Raw genomic sequence first — 24683 nt, forward strand, 5'->3', positions numbered from 1 at the left:
TGATATATTTGACTCCTTGTACACTAAGACCAAGTACACTAACTTTTGAAAATAACTTGTAAGAGGCTGAAATGTTGACCATGATGGACATCCTACTGAGGGTACAAAAGTTTTCAAGTTTTAATGTGACATTTAAACAAACAAAAATGGAATCTTTTATTTTTAATTAAAATCAGCTTCTGCATATGAAAGTGCCTGCAGTTAAAGAAACATTCAAAATACTAACAAGCCGTGGTTAACGGGAACCTTGTGTTTTCCCCTCTCTCTCTCATCTGCCCTGTTCTCCAGATTTTTCCACGTCCTCTCTGTCTATCTCTTTCTGCCTTTCTCTCTCGCAGACGTCCTTCTCTCGGTCTGTTTTTGTTTTCCAAACAAGGTTCCCTTTACAGGAAATTGTGTATTCTGGAAGCATTCAGGAAGGCAGAGAGCAGGTTTCCTGTTGGAGCCATGGTCACAAAAAAGAAAAAAAGGAGGGAGGAAGAGAGAAAGCGGGGTTGGGGGGGTTGGGTGAAAGGGGTTCAGTAATGTCCGAACTGGTGAAGAAAAAGCAGGCACTTATTTCTCTCCCCTCCCCTCGCTCCTCTGCCCTCCCCTTTGCAAAAAGTTCTGACATTTCAAGCCTCCACTCAACAGCAGCATGATGACCTCCTGAACAACGTGGAGCAAAAAGCATAGATAGATACATGAAACTGTCTTCTTGGTGGGACAGAGGCTTTGTGTCGCAAACTTTCGCATCAGACGCAACACAGACTCTCACCTCACAGTCTGTACAAGGGCAGGAGGGAGGAGAGACCCTGATGATGAAGTGACGTTGGGCGTGTACCGCACTCCAGAATTCTTCGCCCACACCAGCTCTTTGGTTGCTCGGTCAAGATGTGAGCGGATGATTTCTTTTGTTTAACACCGTGGACTTCCTGATTTGGGGGTTTTCTTTTGTCTTTTTTATTTATTTATTTTTTTACTTTGACCACATTCCCCACTTCCCATTCCATATGTTGTGGGGCCAATGGTTGATTTGAAGGTGTATTTGCTCTGACCTGGATAAGTTACTGAAGCCTGATGAAGAATAAGGCTGCTAAGCTGAAGTCCAAAAGGAAAGGAAGTGAAAATGCATTCGGCTGTGACTTGACTGAACATCTGCAGACTTCAGGACAAGACGGTAAATTCCTCTTTTCCATACTCACTCCTCCTCTTGCCATTCATATAACGGTTGCCCCTTCTTTAAAAGCCCCAGCAGTCATAATAAGTTTACTTTATTACGAACCGACACCAGAGCAGCAGCCTGGGCCTCTGTGTAAACATTAGCTATGTGTAATAAACCAACACCCATTTCCAATGCTGCTTGGGTGATGGGTCTATGTTTTTTGTGATATTGAAACAGAAGATACTTTATGTAACTTTTGAGTCCTTGCTGTGGATGCTTATCCTCTTGCTTAAAACGTGTTACTTTAACTCTAAGGTGTTGTCTAATAAATTTCCACTTGGAAATAAATCTGAATGTAATCTTAGCCTGACTAGTAATGTAGCGCTTTGATTTACCAAATACACATGAAGCCTTAAAGAGAAAATCAAGAGCAGAGGAAATGTTCAGAGGAAGAGGAAGGGGGAAAAGAGGAGGAGAAAAGCGGAGGACTAGATTTTAAAGATATACTGTTCATGGTAAATGCAGACATACTGTTTATGAAATATCATTAAAAAAGTAAGGAGCCCATTTAAGGTAACTAAAAAGTAAAGGTTTGTCTCAAAGTGAGTGTGTTTTTTTTTTTAGTGTATCACAATAAATTCAATATTTTGATAAATCATTGTTCCCAATATTAATTCCAAAGTGTGTTAAGATTATGAATTTTGATGTATATCAACCGCAACAGCATGTGGATCATATCTTTATGCAGCTTTTCAACTCCATACCCTAAGCCTTAACATTACAAGAGACTAACACAATACTGATCTCAAAACAGTGTGATGTCACCCATAGTTTGACAAATCCATGTGACTTAACAGAGTTCATCTGATGCCTCTAACACTGAAACAGGCTTTTGTTTTTGATCCTGTATGCTCATGTTTGTTATCATTGAAACAGACAGAATTACCATAAATTATTTTTAAATATCCTAATCCTGTTTTTTTTTTAACTAAGAAAACAGTTTTTTAACAATTACTTTTAAGTTTTACATAATTCTTTATTTTGACAAATCAGTTATATAAAAAGAAACAATTTAACAATTGATCCCCCTTCTAGGGAATGGCACGCTGCGGCCCCTAGGGGGCACACTGGGGAATGCAGCCTGAATGACTGGTGTCTGAAGCACGTGTGAAACAATGGAAATCTATTGGTCCAACTGGGCCATGATGTCATAGGCGGGGTGCCTGGAAGTATAAAAGGGCACCCGCTGAATACGTCATCCTCTTTGCTGTCTTCAGGAGACGTTTGTTTGAAGTGCATGTGATAGACCAGGGCGGGGGAGCATTGTGAAGAGTGTGTGCCTCCGTGTCCGAGTTTCTGACACTTGAGGACACACACGATCTGTGCGTCATGTGTCATGGTTGGGAGCTTGCACGTTCAGTACTAAAGGGCTCTGAATTCATTGTGAACTCATTGTGAGTGTCTCCAATGAAAACCTCCATTCGCATTTGTCCCTCTTCTCAAGTGATAAGTTTGCATCTCGCAGTTTGGGTCCTGCAGCTGCTGCCGAGGCATGGCGAGGACTCGGATCACGGGATTCGCAGCTTAGGACACACAATCTATGTGTTATGTGTCTTAGTCAGGGGCTTGTGAGTGTTTCCACTGAGAAGCTCTATTTGTGTTTGTCCCTCTTCTTGAGTGATGAGTGACAAGTGATTAATTCACGCTGTTCTCGAGTTACTCGGAAGACTCGGATCATGAGGTTAAGATGCTCATTTGGGTTATCGATCCTGTGTATAGCGCTTGAGTCGAGCAGCACCTGAGGGAATGTGTGCCTCCATGTTTGGATTCTAACACTCAAAGGCATATTTTGCGATTGTCTGGGGGAAGAGTGCGTGTGTCTGGACTCGCGGTGATCACTTTGATCTGTTGGATCCGCACAGCCTCTCTAAATGGGTTGTCAGATGAAGTGTGAATACGGATTCATTTCAGCCTCATCCTGCAAGTTCCTTCCTGTATTAAGCTAGACGGGTTTAGGAGTGGGCTGCCTCCCCAGACTTCTGGGTATTTTTAAGTGGGTGGTCCCTCTAAATCCCACTTAGTGAGTTTGGGCTGAGTACACTGCTCCCCCTCACCATGGATTAAGTGAGCAGTCCCTGCTAAGAGTGTACCTGTCTGCGAAAGGTTATGTTCCAGCTCAAGCTTACTTTGATCTGGAATATGGTGGTCTGAGGGCAGCTATGTTCTAGCCTGAATTGGGTTCCCCTTGGCACAAGCTTTCACAAGTAAGTGCTTAAGTCTTTGGCCTGTCTTCAGCCTTATATGAGGGTCTTTTCCCAATGGTGTTTTTCCAATGGCTTACATCAGGCTTTGATCTCGGACTGATGATGTTTATGTGTTCGCTCTTTGTGAATCATTTACTGATTGTGAGCTCCTGGTCAATGACACGGTGCTTCGCTAACCTATCACAGGACTGACACAGATTGGGGGCCTCCTTAGCATAGCCATCTGAAGCTGGTTATATTACAGCCATTGTTACGGCAGGACGGGCCTACTTTAATACAGCTATCTGAGGCTAGCTGTGTCTTACTGGCAGTTGCGGTGAGCCCTCTCCTGGAGTGACCAACTTTCCTAGATCCTAGCTATCTTACGAGGATAGTTTTGTGATAGCTCAGTGATTGCTACCCTGCCTTGGGTTTTAAGTGCGGTCTCTTGAGCCCTTGCCTAGACAGCGCTATCTCCCCTGCTAGGTTTGTAAATAAATAGTATGTTGATGGTTATTCTGGTCTACAAACATTCATAAGACCTTTAGAACATAGCTATCCTCAGATAGCTGTGTTCTAGTTCAGCAGCTATTTCTCCTTACCCGGATTTAAGTAGCTATCTTTGAGCTCCTCTAGAGGCTTTCTAGTTAGTCTCTTCAGTGGTCTTGTGTATCCAGGCTTATATGGCTCACATAGCATAGCTATCTGGGGATGTTGCGCTCTTAATTTGGGTGGGATGTTCCCCTTGATCTAATCAGGTTCCCCATTTCTACCAAGTTGTGTAAGCAGCCTGTGGCACAGTGGCATGGCCCCTTTCTGAGGAAAGGGTTGGTGTATGTCTGTTGCTTCCTTGGTGGTCCCCCATCAGTTGGACAAGGCAGGCAACTTGGCATGGCATAGTTGGACTTTGTTCCCCAATGTGCCCCCTAGGGGGTGCAGAGTGGAGTTCACTAGAAGGGGAACGTTTCAGTTTACGCATGTAACCATGATTCCCAGAGAGGGACCGAGACAGCTAAATGGATGACGTATTCAGCAGGTGCCCGTTTTGGGCACCCCTCCTATGACATCATGGACCAGGTGGACCAATAGATTGGCATTGTTTCACACGTGCTTCAGACACCGATCATGCAGGATGCATTTCCCAATGTGCCCCCTAGGGCATTATATGAACATTAATGCCATTGTGTGTTATCAAACCGTGTTTCCAAAAGCATTTTCAGGATTTGTAAAGTCAGAATACATTTTGAATAAATTTACCATGCTGAAAGGCCTGCTTATTCCATGCATTTCTAACACAGTTTTGCATGCTAAAGAAGCCATGTGTAGACAACAAACCAATTCTGGCATATGAAGAATGGCATCCAAAACATATGATAGTGTTAGACATTCATGTCAGATGTCAGCATTTTTACTAAACTAAAGCAGAATTTACCAATAACTGGAAAACAATGGAAAACATCTCTGCCGGCAAGTAAAAATGAGAGCTTTTCTCAGTCGTCTTCATCTCAGAGAACAATAATTAATTCATCCATCCTGTTGGAGGTCTACACTGCGTCCCAAGCAGAATTTCTGAATAGCAAATTATCTGGGTTTTCCCTAAATCCCCCATTTTTTTCTTCTACTTTCTTTAATAACGTTTCTTTAATATTTTTTGTTTTGTTTAATTTTCTTTAAAAAAAAAAGGGTATATTGTATTGTGTATGCTGTGTATGTGAGGAGTTTCAGTTACTCAATAATGATCTCTCTGTAGTTACATCTGATTGATAATGAAAAGTACTTTATGAAAGTTATTTTATATAAATCTCTTTGATACATTCAGATGAAATGTTGTGCTTCAGCTTTTAGATAAAAGTAGATTAATAAGGGTAGACTTCATCAGATTCTGGATGGTTTATTGGTTCAGAGGAGCTGACTGCTAATGTTTTGGTTACACTTTATTTGGTAACACTTTATTTTAAGGTGTCCTTGTTACACGTTACATGTACTTACTATTATAATAACAATAAATGATGCAGTTAATGCAAGTAATCCTAACCCTAACCATATAGAAAGTACATGTAGTTAATTAATATTAGTCAGTACTTAAATGTATAATTACACTGTAACAACAACACCTAAAACTAAAGTGTAACCCTTTATTTTACAGTATGTGTACTTACAAGCCTGTCCTCCAATAAAAAACGACCATATAGGTCATTTGTACAAGCACCTTATTACGACCCATATTTACGTTTTAAAGTTAAGCGCCATCTAGCGGGCGTAAAAATAATGAAAGTATCGCATTGCGTCTGTCGTCATGAAATGACATATCACGTCATTACCAATCAAAACGCACGTTTATTTAAATGCAGTGTGGGCTTTTTACACCGATCTCACAGTATTTCCTACATATTTTACTAGGTTGCTTATTCGTTCGAATGACCACACCTAACCCCACCCCTAAACCTAACCCTCACAGAAATCATGCTAAATTATGATTTATTGAGCATATACATTTTCGTAAACGTCCGTTCCCTGGGATCAAACCCATGATAGCATGATTACATATCAAGGTATAGCGCAACAATCTACCAACTGAGCTACACGAAACACAAACCAGAGTGCAAATAAAAGAATACAAAACATTAATATGAAAACGACGTTTTGCCGATAGGGGCGCAATTGTAGGATACGCTCTGATGGGTCGTATTTCAGGGATTTGGACAAACGACCTATACGAGCGTATTTGTTGGAGGACAGGTTGGTACTTACAGTGTTTTACCCAATAAAATACTGGGTAGTATAAGGTAACTACATGAGGTAGGGTTAGGTTTAGGGGAAAGTTTAGGATTAGTACCTAATTATTTCCCAGTCAAAGTCACCTTTATTTATATAGCGCTTTAAACAAAATACATTGCGTCAAAGCAACTGAACAACATTCATTAGGAAAACAGTGTCAATAATGCAAAAATGATAGTTAAAGGCAGTTCATCATTGGATTCAGTTATGTCATCTCTGTTCAGTTAAATAGTGTCTGTGCATTTATTTGCAATCAAGTCAACGATATCGCTGTGGATGAAGTGTCCCCAACTAAGCAAGCCAGAGGCGACAGTGGCAAGGAACCGAAACTCCATCGGTGACAGAATGGAGAAAAAAACCTTGGGAGAAACCAGGCTCAGTTGGGGGGCCAGTTCTCCTCTGACCAGACGAAACCAGTAGTTCAATTCCAGGCTGCAGCAAAGTCAGATTGTGCAGAAGAATCATCTGTTTCCTGTGGTCTTGTCCTGGTGCTCCTCTGAGACAAGGTCTTTACAGGGGATCTGTATCTGGGGCTCTAGTTGTCCTGGTCTCCGCTGTCTTTCAGGGATGTAGAGGTCCTTTCTAGGTGCTGATCCAGCATCTGGTCTGGATACGTACTGGATCCGGGTGACTGCAGTGACCCTCTGATCTGGACACAGACTGGATCTGGTGGCCACGGTGACCTCGGAACAAGAGAGAAACAGACAAATATTAGCGTAGATGTCATTCTTCTAATGATGTAGCAAGTACATAGGGTGTTTTGGGAAGTGTTTCCGGTTCCGGTTTACCTAATTAATGCAGCCTAAAAATCCTTTAACGGATTTGGATAATAAAAGTATGTCCCAGTCATTGTAAAAGCTATATTAAGTATATAATATGTACATGTGTCACGCTGTCTGGTCTCTGTTTCCCTGAGTCTCCACTAGTGGTCTCACTTCCCCATAGGCACCTCACCGTAGGCACTACGATTCCCACAAAGCCCTGTCCCTTCATCAAAGTAATTGCACTCCTGTTAATTGCACTCAGGTGTCTTCACTTGTTAGTCATTATCCTCCCTATATTAACCAGTCCTTTTCTGTTTGTCTGCATGGAGTCCTTTCCTTCCGTCACCCAGTTTCCTCGCATTCCGAGTTTCTAGGTTCTATGTCTGTTCCCGTTCCTGTTTCCGTTCCTGTTCCCGTTCCTGTTCCCGTTCCTGTTCCTATTTCTTTTTCTGTTAATTTGTTTGTTTGTTTGGATGGATTTTTGGTTTTGACCCCTGCATGTTGGATTCTGAGTTGGATTACCCAAATAAACCCACAATGCGATTGGATCTCTCGTCTCCTGCGTTTCACTGGGTCACAGATCGTAACAACATGCAGCACAGGACTGTAAAATACGACGAGAGGGCTATTTCATTACTTTAAATTATTAGGAATATATTTTTTATAGTGAAGCACTTGTATTATCCGCTGTGGCCTAGTGTTTAGTGCACATGCTGTGATATATGGTGCTGACGTAGGCAAGATGAGTTTAAGTTTGGCTTGCATAATTTATGATCATGTATCCTCCCCCTTTTTCCCATTATTTCCTATGTGTTGCTCAAGTGTTGCAGTCCAACAACAAAAAGGCCATCAGTTAATTTGAAAATAATAGTAATAAAATAATAATAATTGGTAATATTAAAAATGGGTGAAATTTAATTAAACGGTGGCTAAGAATTACTCTTCCATTCTCTTCCAAAAGAGTTCCACACAAAATAGAACCCTCCAACCCCTTAAAAAATATTTCTCCCAAAAATACAAAAAATGTAATCACAAATATCTGTGTTTGTCCATACAGTGAAAATCAATAGGGTCTAAAGTTTAGGGTAACCCATAATTTGTATAGCTCCAATGGTTTCTGAATCGATAAAACGACTTTGTCTGATGAACAGGCCAATATTCGATTATTCTATTTAAAATCAAATCAAATGACACTGCATTGATACAATCAAACCTCATTGGTTCTTACAAGCTGTAATGTCATGACACAACTCTACCAGAGAAACTACTGACATCACCATGTTTGGTTAGGGAAATAAGCTGATAATGGCTAGATGGATGGATGTACAGTATACCATATACAGGTAGGCCCTAAGCTCAAAAATCTCAGTTTTCCTTTGTTTCCTTCAATTTCAAGGCATGGAATGCAATTTCTTCATATGTTTTCTATGATAGAAAGAAGCAAGTAATTTAAAGTGATAAACATCAGGGTTAACAATGTATATAGGCTGTTGTGAAATACCTTAAAAACGGTAGCTCATTATGATTATGTCTAAACCTAGACATAAATAACAAATAAATCTAAAGCTTAAAGATATCATGGCTGAAGGTATGGTAAGGAAGTGATGAAGCTGGGTGGGAACTTTCCAAAGGCCTTTTAGAATAAGAGGAAGTGTCATAAGTAATACCAGCTGCAAGGCCTGGGTGTGTCAGGTTTCCTCTGAAACAAACAAACCATTTTTAACTTCCTGCCCTGGCCTACCTTCTCCACAATAAGCGGCCTGACAGGATAAAGGAAGGACGGTGTAATAGTACTGTAGTCTACATGAAACACTACTGTTGCAAAGAGAGAACAGAAATGTACTGTACATACAGATTATTTAAAAGGTTAATGCACAAAGAACAAGGACTTTAGTAAATATGTTTCATATTTTGCAATAATATATAACAATTGATTACTTTCTGTATCATACCAAACCGAAAAATCATTGAAAATAAGTTAACATTTTCGGTAGTCTCTCTTTTGCCCCTGGGTACATAAAAATTATATTTGCTTCAAAGTATTACCTTCAGGGTAAAGGGATTTGCTTTTTATGGTCATTGGAGCACAACAAAACATGAAAATGGCTACATTTTACAGTGCAGTTGTTATATATAATTTTACTCAGTCATTAAACAATCATTTACAAGAATAGTTTACAATTTACTCAGCTTTTTTAAAAAATTTAAGCAATTATTCAGTGCACAATACATATATGCTACTTCTATGCAATTACAAGACATATAGTATATACTGCTAAATTTGGGGAAGTCGTGGCCTAATGGTTAGAGAGTCGGACTCCCAATCGAAAGGTTGTGAGTTCGAGTCCCGGGCCGGCAGGAATTGTGGGTGGGGGGAGTGCATGTACAGTTCTCTCTCCACCTTCAATACCACGACTTAGGTGCCCTTGAGCAAGGCATCGAACCCCCAACTGCTCCCCGGGCGCCGCAGCATAAATGGCTGCCCACTGCTCCGGATGTGTGCTCACAGTGTGTATGTGTGTGTGTTCACTGCTCTGTGTGTGTGCATTTCGGATGGGTTAAACGCAGAGCACAAATTCTGAGTATGGGTCACCATACTTGGCTGAATGTCACGTCACTTTCACTTTCACACTTTTTTCACTTTCACTAAATATAATTGATTATAATACTTTATCAGCATTGTATTTTTTATGTTTCATTTCGGGTGAATGGTTCTTTTAATAAATAAATCTTTATTGATGAATTTGTCCTTTTGTGTGTGTGTGTCTAGTTCCTTATGTTCTGAAGACGTGTGCAGAGTTCATAGAGAAACATGGGATTGTGGATGGAATCTACAGACTCTCAGGAATCACATCCAACATTCAAAAACTCAGGTGGGCCCATTTTTACTCAAAATATCAAACATACAATAGTGTTGCATGATGGGAAATGTTTCCTATAATACCTGAACTTGTCTTGCTTGAATCATTTATTTGTAGTAATGTGTGTATCTGTGTGTGTGCATACAGACAAGAATTTTGCTCTGAATCCTGTCCTGACCTCACAAAAGAAGTGTATCTTCAGGATATCCACTGCGTGGGCTCTTTATGTAAGCTGTACTTCAGAGAGCTCCCCAACCCGCTCCTCACCTATGAACTCTACAAGAAATTTACAGTAAGTTTGCAAGATAAAAAAGGGATGGGCTAGACTACAATAGGAGAATAAAAGACTGCATATAATACAATAGCCTAGCATTTAAAATAAAAAGCTACTTTTTTAAAAAGTAAATTTTTAATACCCCCTCAGAATATTTGTATATTCAATTATTTTACTACAGATTTAAGTATCATCTTACTAAGGCATATTATTGGGAGATATATAGTAACAAATGGTATTTATATGAATTTATTGTAAGTAGTCTGTTATACTGTTATAAAGATCTCACTGATTTACCTTACAATCTATTACAATTTCATCTTACATTTTGGTCATATAAATATCAGCATCTGCACCAAACTGCATATTTAAATATGTTTGAGCCTCTGAATAAAACTGAGGTGTTTCCTGTAGTTGTACAAATAATAATAAACAAGTTTAAGATTAGCTCCATCTGGACCACTACAACCACTTCCAAGCTTAAGACAGTTATTAGCTTCCAAGTAATCTTTTAGATCCTTAAAACAAAGAAACAAAATCCTAAAAACATTCAAACAAAATGTACCCATGGATCCAGGAATCTATTACAATTACAATTTATTACAATTTCATCTTACATTTTGGTCATATAAATATCAGCATCTGCACCAAACTGCATATTTAAATATGTTTGAGCCTCTGAATAAAACTGAGGTGTTTCCTGTAGTTGTACAAATAATAATAAACAAGTTTAAGATTAGCTCCATCTGGACCACTACAACCACTTCCAAGCTTAAGACAGTTATTAGCTTCCAAGTAATCTTTTAGATCCTTAAAACAAAGAAACAAAATCCTAAAAACATTCAAACAAAATGTACCCATGGATCCAGGAATTAACAATCCTCCATTTGTATTTTCATTCAAAGGATGCAATGTCAGTTAAAGATGAGCAGGAGCAACTCCAAAATATCAGGAGTGTCATAAAAGAACTTCCTGTTTCACACTTGAGGTACAGCTGACATTATGCGGTTATTTTCTCCCATAGCTTTATTCTGTAAACTTTATTTTTCTTCATTTACTCAAATGCCATCAATATCTATCTATCTATCTATCTATCTATCTATCTATCTATCTATCTATCTATCTATCTATCTATCTATCTATCTATCTATCTATCTATCTATCTATCTATCTATCTATCTATCTATCTATCTATCCATCCATCCATCCATCCATCCATCTATCTATCAAGAGCACATGCACACCCCTCAAAAACAGTGCTTTCATTCTTTAGACAAACTAACAGATGTTAGAACACATGTTCATGCTGACCACAAAATATGCTTCCAACCACAGGTCGAGAGCTCTAGTTCCAACCACACAACACATGCTGTTTGCAAATGTTCATTGGAAATGTGATTTCAGAAAAAAATGATGGATGGAAACGATGGAACTTTGCAACAGTTTATAGTTGGCTCGTGACGCTTTTGGGAAATTAACCCCTGAACGAATCAATCACAAATGAGTCTGATCCAGTTCCACAGGGGAAGATTATTACTGTATAATCATTAATGACTTACATCAGGAAAAGTTACCTGATGACTGAAAACTTGGAAAAAAAGACATTTGAACTACTTTTATGGTGCTTGCTTGAAAGCTCTATTCATTGTAATTGCATTGGAAAGAGTGATCAGTACATTAGACAGATTTTCTCCTGTTTTCCACAGAAAAAAATGTCATAGAAATTTAGACTTTACAATAAGGTGTTACATTATTTAACTCAAATTAACAATGAACAATACTTCAACTGAACTAACATGAATATTATTATTTTTTTTAAATAACATTAACAAAGGTTAATGAATGCTGTAAAATAAATTGCTCGTTAGTTTGTCATTTGTTCAATTAATAAAAAAATATATATCATACAATTAACAAAAGCAAAAAGGCCTCTAAAGCCCTATTCGCAGGGTATTAGTATTACCTGGTGAACTCTCGTCATTTGTAATAGTTGCCGAGGTTGTCTGTGATCTTAAACCCTTGCGAATCAGCCATCTGTAATTTGTAAAGTAAAAATTCCCTTGCAAATGACCTACCATATTTCGCAGAACACAGAGGTCCTGTGATAATATTAGCCCCGTGCGAATCGGCATCTCTGTAATTTGGCCTGGATTTGGTGGGGTCATATATCATTTTTTCAAGGTTTTTGTTTCTCGTGCGCCTTTTTATCCATCTTTCATGAAGAATGGAGGCTGCACTGGAGTGTTTTGATAGTATTTTGGGTGCTGGGTCATATTGCTATACAGGACGGCTCTAGAATTTCATCCACGGGGGGGCTGAGCCCTCAGACAGACCATTAGATACAAAGATAAAAAATAACCTAATTTAATTGAAGTAAATATACACAAATATACATTACAGCTACAGAAGTTACTTAACTAAGAGCAGCAAGTGATTCTCTTTTTTTCTTTTATTGTTTGATTAACATTATTCAAATAAGAAATGCATGGGTTCATTATATTAATACACATCTGATATTTTCTTAACTATTTACATTCACTTAAGACTTGCTTCAGATGTGTGCACGCACAGAGACCATGTGTGACAGCACGTGATTACCGCATTGAGGTATCTTTTGTTGCTGTCTTGTGCATGAATATCTTAAAATCACTTAAATGTTTAAGCTAACAAGCTTTAAAACACATGAGAGAATGATAAACTTTCTTGAGGAAGCATCAGGCCTGATCGTTCAGATAGTTTTATGGGGGCTGAGACGACAGATGGGGGGCTGAAGCCCACCTTAAAAGGGTCTAGAACCGCCCCTGTCGCTATACACCATGCAACTATACAATATGCAAAAAGAGAAATCTGAAAATTATCAGAAGAGCGAAAACAAAAAGAATGATTAGATGGAGATATATGACATAGCAGCATGCAGTATGTAACATTCATATCTGGCCGTTTAGTTTGTAAAATCACAGGCTTCACCTATCCCATGTGAATGTACCACACGAAACTCAGATGTGGGGGGATGGGTAATTTCTAAATCACACAAGGTCACCAGATAATACTAATCCTGTGTGAATAGGGATTAACACTAGCTTGCTTTATTCTTTTTCTATTCTATCTGTTTCTTTTTATTTATTATATAATAAAAAACCTTGCTATGTGTACTAACTGAGACTTGTTATAGCACTTGCGTATCATTGCTCTTTTGTTGATTTTGATTGCTTCCATTATCCTCATTTGTAAGTCAATTTGGATAAAAGTGTCTGCTCTATCTAGCTCTGATCTATTTATCTATCTATAGAACTCTGGAATACCTCACCAAACATTTGACACATTTAGCTACCCTCAGCCACCAAACCAACATGCATGCTCGCAATCTTGCCCTGGTGTGGGCTCCAAATCTACTTCGGTGAGTTTTGCAATGGTGTTACTGTCATTTTATAAACCAGTTTCCACTGTCTTCATAAATTCTCTTCTCAAACATGATTTTAGTCATATAATTGGTTATACTGTGTGTGAAGTCTACAGTGAACTTGCAAAAGGTTAAATTATATACAATTGTAAAGCTTTTATATTAAAATTAAATTTTATATTAAAAATTATGGTTGCACTTTATTTTACAGTACGTGTACTTACATGTACTTATAGTGTACTTACAGTGTATTTATCTAAGAAAGTTCTGGTAATACAAGGTAACTACATGGGGTAGGGTTAGGTTTAGGGGTAGGTTCAGGGTAAGTACCTAGTTATTACATAGTTATTGTAATAACTATCATAAGTACATAGTATGTACATGGGAAACAGGACTGTAAAATAAAGTCCAAAATTATCGTGCTATTGTTATACTGTACTTATCTGTTGCTGATTATTGATGATGAATGGGATATTTTCTTTAAAGGCATTCATGCTACATGCTATAATTCCTCACAAAAACTGATTATTTTATCTACCCCCATAAATTTTTGAAGTGCTCTTTTTGTTTTGGTATAGCTCCAAGGAGGTAGAGGTGCCCTCCTGCAATGGTGATATAGCATTTCTGGAGGTGCGAGTCCAGCAGTCAGTTGTGGAGTTCATTCTCAACCACACTGAGCAAATCTTCAACCAGGATGGTCAGCCATCCAAGCCCAGAGAAGGTACAGCTTTCATTAAAGTAGCTGGAGCAATGTAGTCACAGTAAACAGACAATGCAATCTCTCAATAAACTCAGCGGTTGGTAAAGATGCCAGATGTTGTTAGTTTAGCAATAAAAACTTTATTGAAAAGTAAAGTCTGTAATTTTTGAATGACCAGGAAAATAGTAGTAAGTAGAGTTTTAATTTTTAATGTACACCATCTGGGAATATTCGGTAACCATGCTGTACAAATCAAAATAGAATATACAGTTATAGGAGATTAAAGATTATTAAGGTGAATTAGCATACAGTTGAACAGAGTGTAGCTCATGCTCAGTGGAAAGCCATCTAGTCTTACACAGTTTGTGATGATTTGATCAGGGGACGTGTGTTTGGTTTAACTCAGCCTCCTAAAGCTCCTGCATTAGGCCTTGCTTTTATATTCATGTTCCTTTTTAGAAATCTGCCTAGGAGTGTGGTGACCAGAAATGAAATATGCAATATAAGTATGAAAGCAAGCCAAATTTCTGAACTGCTACACAATAAAAATTTCCTCTGGGACTTTGCATGAATTAATAATAACTTGAAAATTAGTTTGACTGTGCTATTCGTGACAGCTGTGATGATAACGTCCGGAAATGGGTCTTAGAACTGAAGTAGGGTGTATACAATAGCATGAGATCTGTAGCCAAAAATGTAACTACAAAACAATAGGCACGTTACATACAAAAAAAAAAAAAAAAACCTACAAAGGTTAATGTCCGCACACATGCAAACTTGTTGATCACAGTGTTGAAGGTGTATTCAGTACATTTCTACCCAATGTGTTTAGTTTTTTTATACTGCATGATGAAAACAGTTTTAACTAATATTAAAAAAAATATTATTATTTTTTTTTTTTATAAAACTGAAAAATATTCATGAATTAGAAGTGAAATAAGTTGTTGAAGTACGTTGAAGCACTAAAATTTCTATAGGTTAATATATTAAAACTTAAATGGTAAATTACAAAACTATTTCCAAAAAAGTAAAGACATTTGTGTAAGAACAAGAATAAAACCAAGAAACTGTGATTTGTTAATTTTCTTTAACATTTATTTACTGTAAATGGTAAAGTTAAATACAAAGTAACACTACTTTGTAGTAAAAAACAGTTGGGACAGAGTCAAAACAAAAATGAAAAGATTATAGAATTTTTAATGTTAAACTGTTTTGAAACATTCCATAGTAAGCTGTGAATTCGTAATTGGTGAGGGTATCATGAAAAAAAAACAAAAAAAACCTGCACCCACCAAAATCTCATTCTTTGCAAGCAAATATGTGTTGTGGCTTACCACTTTGTGCCAAACTTAATGAGAACCATTGAAAAATATTTCTCAATGCAAGACTGCAAAGAATTTAGGTCTTTCACCATCTACCCTACCATATGGAATCTGACAAAATCTCAGTCCATATAGGGAAAGGCAGGAAACCTCTGTTGAATGTGAGTAACCTTCAAACCCTCAGATGGCAGTGCATGAAAAACCATCATGCTACGGTGTTAAATATAGCCATGTGGGCTCAGGAGTACTTCAGAAAACCTTTGCCACTTAACACAGTCCATTTTGCATCAAGAAAGGCAATTGTGAGCACTGTTAGGGAAGGAGAAAGCAGTACATCAATTCTACCCAGAGATGCTGTCAAGTTCTCTGGGCCCAAGCTCATCTCAGATGGTCTGAAAGCCAGTGGAAATGTATGCTGTGGTCAGACGAGTTTACGCTTTAGTTTTTATTTGAAATTGAGATCTACATGTCAAAGACAGAGACCATCCAAAATTTTATCAGGTGCACAAGCCAACATCTGTCATAGTAGCTCCAGAACATTAGTGTCCACGGCATGGATGACTTGCGTGAAGTTACCATTGGTACAGGCATACAGGGACATATGCTGCCATCAAAATGACATCTTTTCCTGGAAAGTCCATAGTTTTTAAAGTGAGGCAATGCCAAGTTTCATTCTGCAAATGGAACAACAGTGTGGTTTCGTAGACACAGAGTGAATGCACTTGCCTGCCTACAGTTCAGATCTGTTTTTTATTAAAAATATATGGTTGTGTCATGAAAAGGAGAATAAGACAATGATGACCACAGACTGTTGAGCAGTTGAAGTCTTGTATCAAGCAAAACTGGGCAAATAATCCACTTGCAAATTTGCAATTCAAAAGTGATTAAAAAGTTTAATTAAAAGGAAAGTTGATGTGAACACAGTTGTATAAAATGCCTCTGTCCGAACTTTTTTGGAGTGTGTTGTAGCCATTAAAATGTAAATATTGTATATAATGTATATATTTACAAAATAAAATTAAGTTGGAGAGGTTTTTATTTTTATTAGTTAAAAAGAGGTTAAAGAGAATTAACAAATCACAGATTTTAGTTAGGGTTGTAAAACTAATAAAAATAAAGTAATAAAAAAAAAGGTAAAAAAAGGCTTTGTGTAGGTTCAGTAATTTCACTTTAATGGCAATGAATAGGTTCTTTATAACGTAGACATAGGAGCCTGAAAAATACAAATCTTAGAAGAACATTTCAAACACAACTCTGCATATACTGATAGAATGAGGTTTTAGTCTCTTTTAGTGATGTAGTGTATGTTACTCTCAAGACATGATACATCTAACTTGTTTGTATTGTTTTGTAGGCCCTAGCTTGGCCTGTGGGGAGAAGTACGCCACCTTGCCTGCCAGCACGCAGTGTGGGCCCATGAAGCTCATGAGTCTCGAAGAGGCGCAGGCTCGCTCTCTCAGTCCCAACCACCCAGCAATGAGAGAGAGGCAAAGAGAGAACAGCCTTCCAGATACCAGCACTGCTGCAATGTATCATACAGTAATAGATCTGTCTGACAGCAGGTGTGATTTATGCAAACCTACATACACTCAATATTTAATCCAGTATTGCTTGACCCAGAAAACAACATATGTAAAACATTTTTAATTTTATTTCCTTTTTTACATTTCAATATTTTCATTACTCCGTCAAACATGCATTAACCATCTCACAATATAGAAGAAAATTCTCAGGGAAATCTAAGAAGTGGAAGTCCATCTTCAGTCTTGGACGATCTGTAATCGACTCTAAAGGGAAACTGAGTCGCAATGGGAGTGTGTTTATGAGAGCCCAAAATCCCTCAGGTAAGAAAGAGACAGAGACAGAGAAAGAAAGAAACTTTCTATTGTCTAGAAACAAAAGTTCCCAAAAAAGTGAAAGCCAAAAGAGATTAAAATGCCACATCATGATATTTTGGGCCACCTACTGTACATCAGAATACTAATAGCACAATGTTGCTCTATATGTCTGATGAAAGCACTATAGATGGTCAAAGCATCAGGAAGTTCAAACCCTATTTTCACCTAGAGAATGAGTATTGCTGAAGGTAAAACACTGAATGACTGTCATTTAACGAAATTCATTTAATATTGGCCCGTTTCCGCAAAAACAGAAAAAAAAAAGAAATAATTTGTTTTTGTTTAAATAGTATTTTTACTTGTTGCTAGAGCCAGAATACATGATGCATATTTTAAAAAGGCATCACGATAATAATGATGAATTACAGTAAGTTAAAAGCAAAAAAATAAAGTAACATTTCGGGTTATGTCTAAAGAAATTAAATATGCTATTACTTACAATAATCCTTTTACTTTGTATGAATGTTTTTGACATTGGGAAAAGAAATATCTTTTATAAATATTACATACAAATTTGAAGTTTGAACCAAAACACTAACTACAATTTGAGAAAAACTAACACATTACAGCATTATTCTTTTAATTTAATCCAAAGTATCTTTTTTCAGTGCAGAGTAAAGAAGAATAACAAATAGTGTGCCAAGTTTTATGTTTGTTTCCTCTTTTTTTAACAGAAAAACCTGCTATAAGGCCATCCAAAAGCATGGACTCTCTCTGTTCCTTTCAGGCAGCAGGTGGGGCTAGATCTCCATATCTACACTATACTTACTTTACTATGCTGTCATTTTGCAGTTGGAGCTTTTTCTTTCTTTTTTTTCCCCCTAAAAAGATTTAAAACAATTATAATATATAATAAATTTATACAAGAATATATTTATATAAAGATATATTACATATTAAAAAACAACAAATTCTTATAAAAGAAAAAAAAAACTGCTACATCAACAAATTAAGATATTAGCCTGACACATGGCGAATGGGCAAACATGAATTACAAAATGTATTCAAAATGATTCATTCTACTAAAAATGTTTTAATATTTTTATATCATACAAACACATTCATCTTTGGCTAAAGAGTGAAAATACGTTTTGTTACCGCTGTAAATTTGTGCCGTTTTCTTTTTCATTCCCATTCAGATGAGGACAAAGCACCAACAGAAGGAAGCAACGGTATCTTTATCCCAGTTCTAAAATCCCGAACCCTGGGCTCAGATATCGACTACAATCTGAATGAGAAGGATCAAAAAAGAGAAGGAGCCTCCTCTTTATCTCCAACTTTAACCCCACTGCAGAAAGCTCTTCCAGAACAGCTGAAAGTTTTCAAAGGTGATGACCGCAGCGGCTGCCAGCCCACATCTCCCAAAAACCGTCGGATGTTGTATTCTGGATCTACCAGCAATGGATCTAGACCGTCTTTTCCAGGCAGCCTGTTTCCGCTGGAGTCATCGCCACGGCACCAGCGAAAGGCCCTCAACATCTCTGAACCTTTCGCAGTGTCTGTACCTTTGCGTGTGTCTGCAGTTATTAACTCTAACAGCACCCCCTGCAGGGCACCAGGGAAAGAGCGGGACAGGGGTTTGGGGGGACTCTTTAAGCCCACTAAGGAGGCTGGGCCTCTGGAACCCCATAGCAGTGAAAGTATTGGCACTGCTGGATTGCGAATCCCCAGCAGTGGGAACTTTACGTTCACAGACTGGGAGACAGGACTGCCAGGTCACACCAGCAGTACTGGGTACAGAGAGCACCCACTCAGTGACAGCAGTGGAGGCAGCGGATGCAGTATCTATAGCAACAGCAGCTCTTTCCCTGTGGAAAATGAGGATCAGAATGGGGAAAGAGATACTACAGACACGCTCACTCTGGGGACAACAAAGAGTATGATCATTGTAGTGTGTTTGTGTGTGTGTGCGAACATGAACATATATTTGAATTCAGGGAGAATTATTTTCAATCTTTTTCTTTTGAAAAAACAAATGTCATATTTTTTCATTATCATATATAATCATATTTACTGAACATTGAGCAATCACATAAAGTAGAAAATAATTAAAATTGCATTTGCAAGTTAATTAAATGTCAACGATACATTTAAAAAAAAACAAGTTAATCACTGACATACTCTTCAATTAGCATATTATCAGATTTTCTGAGCAATCACATAAAGAAGAAGATTATTCAAAACTAAATTTTTGAAGTAATAACGTCAAGGTGAAGTGTGTAAGGTTGTACTTTGTTTTAAATCAGTTAAATGTGTGTTTGAGCAGGGACTAGATTTCTCAGTAATGGCAGACTGGGGGAAGTGTTCAGGAATCACATTATTTTTGTAATTCTGTCTGGTAATCCTACTGCCGCAGAAATCACACACTGAACCTTTAATTCTCCTATCCTAACTGATAATATTATATTGATTTCTCTGAATCCTCTCAGGCAAGGATGCAGAAGTGAGAGAGCTGATCGCCAGTGTGGAGAATTTTGAACCTGAGACTTTTGAATCTGAGACTAAAGAAATTAAGGAAGAACTGGAAACTACATCAACTAAACAAGATATGGCAAAATTGGACAAACTGGTATGATTTGAATTAATAAAACAGATGGAATTGTACCCCTGTAATTTTAATAAGATTGAAATACTAGTACTACAATGCTTCCCAGTAGGACCCACCTGGAAGCCTCAGAAAATGTCCAAGGGGGCTGCAGAATGACTTAAAACTGAATATATTAAAACTTATATTACATTCAAAGTCGGGAGTGGGTGGCACAATGGCCAAAGAATGGCCTTGAAAGTTAAGAACCACTGTATTACTAAATCCCAAGGTAAAATATGAAATAGTTATATATATATATATATATATATAGAGAGAGAGAGAGAGAGAGAGAGAGAGAGAGAGTTTGAACTTCATGATGCTTTGGCCATCTATAGGGCTTTCATCAGACATCAAGAGCAACATTGTGTTTCGTTAGTGACAATTCTATGGGATAACAACCAAAAAAAGTCACTACCAAAACTCCACTAAATGTTTAATTAGTGAATGTTTCGGTAGTAGTTTAGATACTTTTGAACCTAGCTCAAAGATGCTAATCAGCGCAGTTCTGAACATTGGAATACATATAAAACCTAAATGTTATGGAATAACTCCTAAAAAAAAGTGTGCTTCATAGAAGAAAAAAAAGTGTTCGGTAGTGACGTTCTTTAAAGATAAACACCGATTTTTCAAAAATTGAACACATTTTCCTCAAAATGATGAGACCTATCTACTCACAGATTGGTGCTATGAGAGTGGGGGACAAAGGAATATTTCCTGATCATAAATGTATGGGCTTAGTTAACATCAGTCTTGGCCTATAGACTAAAAAAAAATTAACTTCACTTTTTAAAATAATCAAAAAGATACTTTACTGGGTACAGAGAGCATACTTATATTGGGAAAAAAAATTCAATATAATTTTTAAATTTAGTGGTTAAGGGTTCGGGACAGACACCTCCTAATTGAAAGGACCCAATAAATTATGATTTTTTAATATATTAAATTTATCAATATTTTAAATATTATTGTGGGTTTCAATAGATAATAGAAGGATAGCATATAATAAACATCTAAGATTCGAATACTTAAATGCTTTTTAAATGTGTTTTTTGGTTGTGGGACACTAGTTTGCACCAATTCTGTAGAATGGCCCATAGATGGTTTTTAACATTCAAGAGCCACTGTACTATTACTAACTCCCAAGAAAAAAATATTAAATCATTTTATATATTCTATTCAAGTCCATTCACTCCTAATAGAAATAAAGTCAGAATTTATGAAACTACTAATACTACTGTCTTGAAAAGACATCATTTTGACCTTGGAAATATTATTGGAACAAATGTCTGTAACCAGACCCCACTTTATTCTAATTTTGGTTCTTTCTTTGTGTTTCATAGGAAGTAATCAAAAAGGTGCCATCATCTGACATGCATCAAAAAGTTTCAGTCACAGAGGCTAAACCAAACATGCCAGATGAACAGGTGAAGCCCAGCTTCACCAAGATTACTGGAAATGAGGACACTTGCAAGCTAAGTGCCCAAGCACAGAGAAGAAGTAGTTTGCCTAACAACACTGCAACGCCAAAGGGACTTTTTATAGACCTTACCAAAAATGTAATGTTTGATCATTCTGGTGCTACTACTTTTAATTCTGTCATGAAGCATTTCCCTGAAAGATTGTTGTCATGTGATGGTAGCTGGAATTACTTGGATAATGATGTTGAAAGGACAGACCACAAAAGCCTAGGGTTGCAAACCATAATAACAACCAATCTAGAACTTTCCCCATTTCTACACCTAAAGGAAACAGATATTCTCCAAGATGCAGAGCCATGCAGCGAAGAGGAACTAAGAAAAGGTCCTGATAAGAAACACAACACTTCCAAAAGTGACTTGTCAGATAATTCAAGCAGCTATGCAAAATCGGATGTTCACACGTCTCTTCAATCTGACACAAAAGAACCATTAGTATCAAGGGACATTTGTGAAAAAGAAAATGAGATTAGTGATGAACCCCGGAAACTTGACTTAGCAGAAAGAATCAAGGGAAGTTTGGAAAGACTCTCGACTTGTCTGAATGAGCATCACCACACACTGGAAAGTTTTTATCAAGATGATGTGGACACATGGGGGAGTCATTTGGGTGGTTTGGATCAGGTTGAACCATGGGAAGACTTGTGTTCCACCAAGCAGTGGGTAACCAGCCCTCTGCACTCACCAAAACTTGAGGATCACTTACCTACACCAAGAGAGATCATTCCATGTCAAGCAATTCACAGCCAAGTTCTTGACAATCCAAAAGTGGATGACTCGCCCAACACCAAGAAGGCTGAAGCTAAAGAACCAGCTGTGCTTAATGACATTACATCATCTCAAAAAGAGGCTGCTGTGACAGCCTTTGAACTTGGAAACTCTGACTTCCAAAAAGGAAACAAAAATGCAGGCACAGATGTAGCTTGTTTTGCACAAATAATGGAGCATTTTGACAGTGATAACCTCAAGTGGATGGGAGACAAAGATGGCAAAAATCTGGAGATTCCACAGGTTGAGATATTGAAGACATTTACTGATCCAGATGAGACTACTGGGCTGCAAAACATGAGCAAACCAAAACAGAAACGTTCTTTTACATCTCAGAGGTTTCATCGACAAACATCCCATGAGTCCTGCATTGTGGAGAGAAATCAAGAAAACATTAAACCCAAATTCAGGCCATGCTCCCTTAACCTTGATTTAGGACACCAAGGTGTCAGAGACATTTCAAATAGCCAGTATCTGAAAAGTGCAAAACACTCAAATGCACAGGAATGGTTGACACCTGAAGGCAAGCATGGTAGCTCATCTCTAGAGTTGGAGCTATTCCTCAGTGGCTCCAAGGCCCCTATGCGACGCAACTCAGCACCAGTTAGCGTGTCATCAGTTCGTACTGCATTCATGATCAAAACTTGCAAAGCTAAAGCTGTTCCTGTTATTCCACCAAAAATTCAGTATAGCCACATACCTCATTCTCTACCTGAGGGGAGCACTGATCAAGTCAATAAAAGTACATCTGAAAAGAAACCTGCTAAGAGCAAGTTGGGAAAAGCAGGTTCTGCACTTCCCTTTCAGAAAGTCCACAGGGAGGATGTGCCAAGCAGTGAACCACTATCAGCGGTCCAAAGACAGATTCCTATGAGCGATGCGACATGCAATGAGAATTACAAACCAACCTCCATTCCAGACCTTCCAGTATTGAGAAGGAAGCGATCTGCAAATGGGGACACATTTATGGATCGTCCTAGACCTGAGCGCTCATCGCTTCTTCAGAGATCATCCTTCAGAAATCGTCCAAGACCTCAAAGTCTCATCCTGTTCAGCCCTCCATTTCCAATCATGGACTACCCTCCAGTAGGGGATGATGGTAAACTATCTCCTATTAAAGCCGAATCATCACAATTTGACATCTATTCAAATGAACTAGCAGAAAACCTCAAAACTACTGAGGGGGTAACCTTGCGTAATAAAATGACTTTGCCAAAGAGTGGACAAAGGCTTGAGACCTCAACCAGTTGCTTTTACCAGCCACAAAGGAAGTCAATGATATTCGACAACAGAAGTAACAGGCAAATTGAATGAGATAAGACTGATCCATTACTGGCCGTCATGCAATAACTAGCAAACCTCTTGCTTATTAATTGTGACCGAGTGTCAGTATACCAAGAAACACACAATGATGCTTGGAAATCAAGGTGCAGTTAATCCTGATAATACAAATTTGTAAGTTTTAAGCTTTGTGTAAAATACTGCTGCTAAGGATTTATATCAGAGATTTTTTCCATATTTGCAAGGAAAACTGAAACATGCCTGGGAAACTCAGCAAACTCCTACTGTCTATGTAAATACAGACTGTACAAGCATGTCTCCATTTAAATTGACTTAATTCCTTTCATGTGGAACTCAAGGTCTTAGTGTCTGTTATTACTTTATCATTATTGGAAATATTTTGTTTACAATTGGAGTCATTTATAAATTATTTACAAATCCACGAAAGAAAAAAAAGCAGTTTCACAAAATGACAAAAAACACACACACACAAAAAAACATCTATTTATTCCATATTGTCTTGTTTTGCCATTGTCATAGTCCATAAAGAGTAAAAATCAATTTGTACAAATGTTAAGAGTAAAAGTTCAGTGGTTTAAAGATATTTTAAAGGTCAATGTTCTTGAATAATTCAAATCTTTTTTCAAACTGTTTTCTCTCTTTTGTAGATACATTTTTATATTTTCAAATCTCCTGATTATTTGGTTAAAGAAATGTATATTAAAAAAAAGATACAGAGGTCTCAAAAAATAAGAATATTAAAAAAAGGTCCATGTTTTATATAAACCTTAAAGCAAAGAAGAATTTAACAATGTATTCTGAAGAATGGCAGGGACAAGGATGAAAGATCATAATGATGACGTTGTCAGATGTGTATTCAGACAACACTTACCTTGTAAAATGCTCTTTTTGTATTCAATAAAATTGGATTTATCGTATGCATGCTATTCTAAACAAAATAATAAAAGTATTTCACATGTAATGTGCACACTGCAACATAAGCATTTCAAATGACAAATGAAGTTATTTCAGTATAGATTTGTTTAAACTTATAATGTTTTTAATAATGCATATTCCTATTTGCTTAATTTTCTGTAATGAAGGTAAGATAAGAATAAAGTAGTTCCTACATATACAGGGTAAGTTGTGCCACATACAGTTGTCTAGTAGTCAAATATAAATAGTAGC

The 24683-nt window shown here is 37.5% G+C and overlaps 1 protein-coding gene across 1 annotated transcript; it reads left to right on the top strand.

Annotated features, from left to right (window-relative positions):
• The first annotated feature begins 613 nt into the window (after window positions 1-613).
• On the top strand, window positions 614-24477 carry arhgap31 (Rho GTPase activating protein 31). Its single transcript, XM_059549742.1, has 12 exons — window positions 614-1159; window positions 9700-9802; window positions 9938-10082; window positions 10970-11052; window positions 13354-13461; window positions 14043-14185; window positions 16841-17048; window positions 17206-17330; window positions 18059-18118; window positions 18524-19261; window positions 19814-19953; window positions 21312-24477. The coding sequence occupies exons 1-12, from the start codon at window positions 1060-1062 to the stop codon at window positions 23526-23528; spliced, it is 4170 nt and encodes a 1389-aa protein (XP_059405725.1). The 5' UTR covers window positions 614-1059; the 3' UTR covers window positions 23529-24477.
• The last annotated feature ends 206 nt before the right edge of the window (window positions 24478-24683 follow it).

Source organism: Carassius carassius, chromosome 5 (assembly GCF_963082965.1).
Source record: "Carassius carassius chromosome 5, fCarCar2.1, whole genome shotgun sequence".
Classification (NCBI taxonomy): Eukaryota; Metazoa; Chordata; class Actinopteri; order Cypriniformes; family Cyprinidae; genus Carassius; species Carassius carassius.

Coding starts and splice junctions, on each gene's coding strand:
- arhgap31 (XM_059549742.1), top strand. CDS start 1,060: ATGAAGAATAAGGCTGCTAAGCTGAAGTCCAAAAGGAAAGGAAGTGAA. Junction 11,053..13,353: donor CTTCCTGTTTCACACTTGAG/GTACAGCTGACA, acceptor ATCTATCTATAG/AACTCTGGAATACCTCACCA. Junction 18,119..18,523: donor CTGTTCCTTTCAGGCAGCAG/GTGGGGCTAGAT, acceptor ATTCCCATTCAG/ATGAGGACAAAGCACCAACA.